At 39.4% G+C, this 9,116-nt stretch overlaps 1 protein-coding gene across 1 annotated transcript in view; it reads right to left on the bottom strand.

Moving 5' to 3' along the window:
• The window catches only part of ANKRD45 (ankyrin repeat domain 45), a 45,139-nt gene that overhangs the window by 25,823 nt on the left and 10,200 nt on the right, over positions 1 to 9,116 (bottom strand). The window contains exon 4 of the mRNA XM_015832006.2: positions 2,734 to 2,828. Coding sequence (XP_015687492.1) covers positions 2,734 to 2,828 — 95 coding nt within the window. The remainder of the gene's footprint in view (positions 1 to 2,733; positions 2,829 to 9,116) is intronic.

Genomic DNA, 9,116 nt, shown 5'->3' with positions numbered 1-9,116 from the left:
TGTACAATTTGACATTAGAAGCTGTAATATAAACTCCTAAATATTTTATCTTTTTAACCATTTCAAAACCTGTAAGTGTAACTAACATATCTTTATCATCCCTAGACATATTTTTCGGTAATATCTTAGTCTTGTTACAATTAACCTTAAAACCAGAAACTTTCCCATATTGTGCAATAATTTCAACCAAATCAATTACTGAATCTATCGGCTCAGTTAATGTTAACACTAAGTCATCTGCAAAAGCTCTTAATCTATAATCAATCTTATTAACCTTAATTCCTTTTATTATAGAAGACTCACAAATTTTGATTAACAAAATCTCCATTGTTAACACAAATAACAATGGAGATAATGGACATCCTTGTCTCGTTCCTTTTTCAATTTTAAATGCTTCTGTTACCCCCCCCCCCGTTGACTATAATCTGTGCTGATTGCTGTTGATAGATAGCCTTAAGAGCAGACAAAAAATTTTCCCCAAAATTCATTCTATCTATAACCTGAAACAAAAACCCCCAATCCAATTGATCAAGTGCTTTTTCAGCATCTAAAAATATAAAAGCAGCCGGAATTTGGTTATTCATATCCAAATATTCAATTAAATTAATAATCTGTCTTACATTATACTTCATATATCTTCCAGTTGTAAATCCAGATTGGTCACTATGAATCAATTGGCACAACACTTGCATTAATCTATTTGCCAATACTTTTGAGAAGATCTTGTAATCTATATTCAATAAAGATATAGGTCTATAATTCTTAGGTTGTGTCAAATCCTGACCCTCCTTTGGTATTAAAGATATAAAAGCAGTCCTCCAAGTTGGAGGTACCTCTTTGCCCAACAAAATACTATTAAACAGTTCCTTTAATGGTTCTATCATTTCTTCAAATAACATCTTATAATAAATTGCTGTAAATCCATCTGTGCCTGGAGCCTTACCAACCTTTAATTGTTAATCGCCCCCTTAATCTCCTCAGATGTAATTAAACTATTCATTTTTCCCCTTTGATTATCTGACAACCTAGGAAAATGTGCCTCCTGTAAATACTTATCTATTTCTTCAAGTTGTTTTTTTCAGAAGCATACAACTTAGAATAAAAATCCAAAAAACTCTTTTTAACCAAATTTTGTTGAGATGTCATTTTACCATGATAATCTATTTTCTCTATAATTCTTAACTTCTGCTTCTTTCGTAGTTGGTAGGCCAGCCACCTTCCAGGTTTATTTGCGTTACAAAATGTATTATATTTCATATACCTTAAACTGATTGCTGTCTGGTCTGCTATTAACATATTAAATTGTTCCCTAAGCATAGTTATAGATACTTTTAAATTATTATCCAGCGGATTTAAAATAAAAGCCTGTTCTTTTAATTTAATCTCCTCCTCTAGCTCTTTTCGTTTTTGAGCTTGCTTTCTCTTATAAGCACTATTCATAGAAATCAAAATACCTCTCATATACGCTTTGCTAGCATCCCAGACCATTGAAATTGGAGTACCTTTATACATATTCAACAAAAAAAAATCTTTCAGTTGATCTTTACACATCTGCACATTTATATCATGTCTAAATAAATTTTCATTCAATCTCCAAGTTCTTCTCTTCCCCTCTTCACCAAATAATTCCATCCATACCGGACTATGATCTGACAATGTCCTAGGAAAAATCTTAACATTCTTCACCCTAGAAAGAAAATCATTAGTAATAAAAAAAAGTCAATTCTCGAGTATGATTGATGCCTATCCGAAAAAAAAGTATAGTCTTTTTCTTCCATGTTCCATTCCCTCCATATATCTTCAAGTTCCAGTTCTTCCTTCAAATCAAAAAAAGTTTTAGGCAATATTGAATTAAAAGCTTTACTGGAACCTTTCTTGTCTTTTCTTGGATCTAAAACACCATTCCAATCTCCCAACATAATAACTGATTTATAATCCATTTGATTTAATTTCTGATGTATCAATTTGTAAAACTGTTTCTGCTGTTGATTTGGAGCATATAATCCAACGATAAGACATTTCTTCCCATTCAAAAACATTTCAATAAAGACATATCTTCCTTCTGGATCAGAGTCAATCAATTTAGGCAAAAACTCCTTCTTAACATAAATAACTACTCCACCTTTTTTCTGAGGCGCAGGTGCAGTAAAATGTATTCCCAACCGTGAATTAATCAAATACTTTTGATCTTTCGCTGTAATATGAGTTTCTTGCAAACAAACAACATCATTTTTATGTTGCTTCAAATAGTAAAATATCTTTTTTCTTTTCTGCGGTGAGTTCAAACCATTAACATTCCATGTCAGGAACCTTGCCATCTTTAGTGGCAAAGAGCCTCAGGAACGCCCCTTGCAAATCAGCCGTCACTGATCTCTTCGGTCTCGCTCCTCCCACTGACTCTGAACTTACTTGCTGTGCTATGGGTACCGCATTCACTTTTTGTTGCTCTCTTTCTTTGCGTCTATGAGCTACACGGGTCAATCTCTGTGATTTTGGGTCATCTTTAATTTCCAAAAGTTGTAGCTTAGCTTGAACTTGATCTTGTAAATTAATAACACTTGATGATGATGTAGCTCCTTCAATAACTTTATCTTCAAGAATTCTTTCCTTCCTGGTCTTTTTAACTATACCAAACATACCACACATTTAGACTAGCTTTAGATTAAACTAGCCAAATTGAAACTCACCATAATATAAAGGAAATCTATAATTAATTATTATTAAATAATATACCTTATCTTCTTTATTCAGCTTTCCCAGAACTTTCTCAGGATCAGTGATTGTTGCCTGGATTTGGAAAATAAAATTGCGTAAATTCTGCTTGGCCTCTGAAAAGAAAGGGAGAATAAAGAGACATAAGAATATCCAAGAAATACTGCCATACTATATGATAGCAGGTCTACCACAGCTGAAGTTAACTAGATTCTGTGCAATATTTTTTAGAATTCTTTTTATATAATCTTTGTCATTATAAAAATGAAATTTAGTTGCTTGCTCTCAAAGTGTACACATACATAATACACATTTAAACATGCTATATACAACATATGTATAAACCTACACACTTACATACAAATAACATATAAATATTAATCACTGTCCATCCTGAATACATAACAGAAAGAAGAAGCTTTGGAGTTCACAAGGTTAATACTGTATGGAACGGAACTATAACTGAATCTGGATGTTCTGCTTCAGATACCACAGAGCTTCCTCCAAGAAGGTAACAGGAAAAACAGGTTGTGAAGAGGCTGTGTAGTGTCCCAGACAATCTTGCGAACTCTGCTCAAGCAATACTTATTATATGCTATGTCCTGGATGGAAGGGAGTAAACTACCAATAATCTTTTCTGCCATCCTCACCACTCTCTGCACCAGTGATGCTTCCACACCAGACTGTAATGCTGTATGATAGATGCTCTCGATCATCCCTCTGTAGAAAGTGGTAAGGATAGGGGAAGAAAGATGTGCTTTTCTCATGTGATGGAGAAAATGCAGGCGCTGCTGTGCCCACTTTACCAGGGTCTCACTACTGAGTTACCAAGCCAGACTACTCGTTAACTGCACACCCAGGAATTTGATGCTGGAAACCATCTCCACAGATGAATCATTAATACATAGAGGAGTGTGGCTGTGCCTGCCTTTTCTGAAATTAACAATGATCTCTTTGGTTTTTCCAATGTTTAAAACTAAGCTATTTTTCTTACACCAGTTCACCAAACCCTCAACCTTCATGCGGTAAGCACCCTCGTTGTCATCTTGAATAAGACCCACTATTGTTATATCGTCCGTATACGGTTGGTGGCAATATGGTTGGTGGCAAACCTAGCACAACAGTCATGAGTCAACAGGGTGAACAGCAGCGGACTTAGGACACAGCCCTGAGGATAACCCGTGCTCAAGAAAATGGTGTTAGAAATACTTGTTCCAGCTCGCACATACTGGGGCCTGTTAGTAAGAAAATCAAGATTTCTTTTTTTAAAGAATGATCTAGATCATGGCTTTTCAACCAGTGGTACGGGTACCACCTGTGGTACATTGGCACATGGCAGGTGGTACACGACCATCCTAGAAAAGTGGTAGCGGGGGAGGGGAATGAGCTGAACCGGTGGCAGCACCGCACAAGCCTGAGCGAGAGATGGCTGGAGCTGCAGGGCTGTCAGGGCTCAGTGGAAGCGTCAGGATCAGTGCCGCTTTCCAGCTGATCAGCGCTTCGGGGCTGTCAGGGCTCAGTGGAAGCACCAGGATCAGCGCCAGGCTCCAGCTGGAACTGTGGTTGATGACTATGTCCTGTGTTGGATTTTTTTGATGTGAGGGATTGTTGATTCTAGGGATCTTTTTTTCTAATCCCAGCTTCCTGACTCCAATCTTTCTGACAAGATTATCTGCATTTCTGCAGACCTCTGTCTAGGGCAGAGAGACTTGGGGGGGGGGGGTTGGTTTCTGCCTTTAAAATCCTTTGGGGAAATATATTCTGCCTTTTTAATATTTCCCAAAATATTTCTTTCTCTGGATTTTTCCCACAGTTGTAAGTCAAAGACTACCTGGTATATGTGCTAAATAATACTAATCCAAATGCTTGGGTTAATTTACATAACCAAAACCAGTGATTTAGTTCACACAACAGATTGAGCTGCAAAATAGCCAGCCACAGTTAAGCTCAACATAGAAACTCGCCACTACTATGTGCAGTCTAACCAAAGTAAGTTTGGTAAGTAAGCACAGCCCCATTCCTGCCTGCTACAGTTTACTGCATAAACAGCCCCACTTCAGATGTTGCATTTTGGCATCAAGAGACATCCCTGCCAATGTGTGTATATAGAGGCATTTGTGTGTAGTCTGTACAAAGGCTTCCCGGAATTCCAAACTAGTGGTGTGTTGTTGCAGCAAAGCTTTCATTTACAGTGCTATTCACACAAGTCTGCAGCCAACTCCCACAAACTTTTGGCAGGATTCGGCTGCCTAGTGTTGCTGCTTGGGGGCGAGCGTAACATCAAAACACTTTCTTCACAGAGATGCTGGCTACATTTGCACAACATTCTTTATTGCAGCTTTTTGACTTAATGTTATGTAGCGCTACCCCCGAAAGGACGCTGAAGTCCGGGTTCTCCTGGCTCTCCCTTGGTCTGGCTGCTTGGTCCAAGGGGTCCCTTACTTGGACACCTTTGCTTGGCCGAGACCTGTGGTGCGGTGGTGCTCAGTTTCTGTCAGCAGCAACTCACGTGAGGTGATGGTCAGTCTGTCAGCAGCAGCTCACATGAGATAATGGTGGTCAGTCTTTAGGCAGGCAGTTCACGTGCAATAATGGTGGTCAGTCTTTAGGCAGGCAGCTCATGTGCGATAATGGTGGTCAGTCTCTAGGCAGGCAGCTCACGTGAGATAATGGTGGTCAGTCTCTAGGCAGGCAGCTCACGTGCGATAATGGCGGTCAGTCTCTCTCAGCAGTTTACAGGAACCTCCCTTGTTCTATCTCTTTTCCCTCTGGCCTTGCCCCACTGGAACCCCTCCTTCTCTATTCCCTTCTCTCCTTCAGACTTGCCCCACAGAAACCTCTCTCTTTCCCCTTCCCTACTCTGTCTGGCTTTCCCCACAGAAGCAGAAGAACAATCAATCAACCTCCTTTCTCGCTCTCCCTCCGTTTTTCCCCCTTTTCTCCTTCACGTTACCACCAAACTTCTCCCCTTCCTTTTCCAATCACTTCCTCTCTTCTCCCCACCTCTTCCCTTTTTCTTCCGGCCAGCTGCCCTCTGAGCTCCAACAGAGCTCCAGCCTTGGTGGCCGCCCCAGTCCAACCACCAGTCCTCCTCGGCAGCGTCGACCAGCCACAATGGAGGCCACCGGAGCTCCCGACCTCCATCCTGGATCAGCAGAGCTCTAGCAGAGCCTCCCAGCCAGTGCTGATCCTGCCCCAACTCCTCTCTCCGCTACAGTTACTTTTTGGATTCAGAGGAAGCCCTGGACTAGTTTTTTTAAGCCCTCTGGGCACACCCATCTTCCAGGATTAGTTTATTAGTTCCGCGTCGTAAAAAATGTACAAAATTGGGTTAACTTACTATACTTTCAGTGAGCATGTCATGCCAACAGAGCACACCATCGTGCTCTGCTATGGACCACAAAATACTTCGGCTATCATGCTGCAGTTCTCTAGCAACACATCCAATGTCACAGTGGCAGCCAAAGCAACAAAAACAGGCACGTTAAAACACCCACCTGCCTCACGCCTTCCCCTCTATGGCTGTTGATAACCGCTCCACATACGCATCAGCCCGCCTACTGCTTCCATGTCCATGACGATGAAACTCTCCCACCTCCCACATGGGCAGTGCCTCTCCTGAGGTGAGCCCGCGTGCGCCTTCACACGTCTGGCGATGTGGAAGTATGAGCATTCAGAGAGAAACTCCTTGAGAAGAGTGCATGCATACTCCCCCACCTGGTCGGGGCTTTTCCAGCTCCTCTGTTCTCAAGGCGCCAAACACCCTGCTTCCATTGAGACTGTGGCACAGGGGCAGGACTTAACAACGGAGACAGGGAAGCGGTAGGCCAGCCGATGCGTGCATGTGTGCATGGAGTGGTTATCAACAGTGGCAGCAACAACAGCAGCCTTGTGCAGTGAGAGGGACGCGTGCAATTTGGGCAGTGTCAATGGGGGCGGGGGAGCAGCTGCTTCCTGGAAGATGGGAACCAGAGTCAGCTGCAGCAGGCAGGGGATAGCCCAGGATGGCGACAGCGTGCGTGCCCAAAGAGAGGGCTCTGTGTGCCGCCTCTGGCACGCGTGCCAAAGGTTCACCATCACGGACATAGGCGATCTATCAGAATGTGTAAATAATCTACTTCCCTTAAGCCCTCAGGATGGAGAGTTACACATGATATATTATGTTATGACCCCATTTATGGATTTTTCTTTTTTGCTTCCATACATCCTTCCCATCCTCTATAAGTCCAAATGTTCATGAGTTCAACTCCCTATAAGAAGGTTTGAATCCCATCAAATATCTGGTTATTTATACCTGATGAATACCAAATAGAAGGAAACTGGTCATATAGTGCCCACTTCCTGGTAGTCAGTGTAATGAGCAAGAAGTATAGGATAGTAAAAGACACTATAGAATTTAATTTCTGTTCTTCATCTCCTCTCTTTCCTTTATAAATATGCCAATGTATGTATAAATTATGGAGGTATGTCTTCTCCCTTCACCGTCTAACGTAATGCAAGGATATCTTATGAGAAGCAAATTAACAAAACCTCAAGTCATGTTTATACTTGGGGAAGATAATTAGAATAATAATTTAAAGAATTTCCATAACATCTTTCTATATTAAAATTCAATAGAATTTAATTTTTTCTAGTATGATTAAAGCAGTTTACATTCAGAAACAACCATTTATTAGAAAAATAAAACGACATTTATCAATGATTTTTTAGTAAATATTCATTCTAGGTTATGATTTTGCAAAATGCCTTTTTCAGAATTAGGGAAAACATTATGTATGCTTACACATTTTGACATATGAGATTAGACTATAATGGTAAGATTTTCAAATATCTCTATATAACTATTAATTTTCTATAACTATTATTTCAGATACAGGCTGACATTTTTTTCATTGCATCTATATTGCATTTTCATTAACTAACACACTTTACCTTTTTCCCCTAGGAATGGCATTAATTAGGCAACATTTTCAAATCAACTGTACTAAAGATTTCTTTATCTAATATCAACTGTAAACATGGCATTTTTAAAGGAACAAATATGACAGGCCCATTCCCAACATGGGTGAAATCTAAAATATATAGAGAGGTAAGGAAAGGCAAGGATCAACAGTGGAAGGATATATAAATAATTATATGATGTGCATTTTGTGTTAATAACATTATGGCACAGGAACGAGAGACAAGACATGTCTACAGTTAATCATTTGATAAATGTACATTTTGTTTTAAGAGTAGGAGGATATTTCCAATTTTAGACATTTTGCATTGCCCTACATTTCTTTACTGTGAAACACTTTCCTTCAGTTTTTACTGACTTCATAGACACTCTTCTATAATATGTGGAGCTTCTTTATGACATCACAGAATCTTTTCACAGGTGATGGGCTAATATTACCACATTCAAATCTCTCTAGTGCCCAGGCAGGAAGCTTGGTTATCATGAAAGGATTTATTTGATTAAGATTCTTTTGTGACAGTACATAATGAACCTCAAAAGCCAGTTGCTGCAACTCCTACACAAGGAACATCTATTACATAGAGACATTTTTGTCTGAAAATAGCATAAAATGTTTCTGCGTCATTCTTGCCAGATTTTCCTTTTGTGGACTATCTTCTTGATGCAAGATGTTCTTAGTTTTTGTGAACGACCAGCCTGGACAAGAGTTGCTTGGGAAATGACTCCACAGGATCTGGAATTGGTGACTAAAGAGCAATCTATCCTCTTTCATAACTCAATATGTCGCATATGCCAGTATTTTACTGGCATAGGACTATCTAAAGGGTGCCTAGAAGTATTATATGCTAGTTACAAAGTGGCACTTGTCATAGCTATAGGTTTAGCTGTAAACTTCCTTTTACCCAAACTGAAACTGACAAAAAGCACAAAGGTAAGATTTGGATACCAGATGTGCAATGAAGAGGATGCTTCATCCTTTCCCAATTATACCATTGCCTGACCTCTAGCTTTCATTCCCTATCCCTAACTCAGAATCCTATCAAATAAAAATAATACTGTCTGCTGATGATGTAATTATTTTATCCCGTTCACATCCCCAATATCTGTCCTCCAATTATCTGAAGCAGATTTAGTGGGAATGCTATTGGATTGGTCCTCACATATCTGGTTCTTCACAATATATGTACAGTATGTATGTATGTATGTATGTATGTGTATGTATGTATGTATGTATGTATGTGTGTGTATATATATATATATATATATATATATATATATATATATATATATATATATTTGTTTTTTGAGGTTTTCACGGGTGTTTATATGTGAGTCTTTGGTCATTCGGGTTTTCTCCCGTGTAAGATTAGAAGTATCATAGCGACGTTTCGATGAAATCACATTCATCATCATCAGGCTTGTGCTTTTAGCTTTGTGCTTCTCA

The sequence above is a fragment of the Protobothrops mucrosquamatus genome, unplaced genomic scaffold, assembly GCF_001527695.2.
Source record: "Protobothrops mucrosquamatus isolate PMUCROS unplaced genomic scaffold, P.Mucros_1.0 scaffold_294, whole genome shotgun sequence".
In the NCBI taxonomy this organism is placed as follows: domain Eukaryota; kingdom Metazoa; phylum Chordata; class Lepidosauria; order Squamata; family Viperidae; genus Protobothrops; species Protobothrops mucrosquamatus.
This window is presented reverse-complemented; position numbering and strand designations above follow the sequence as displayed.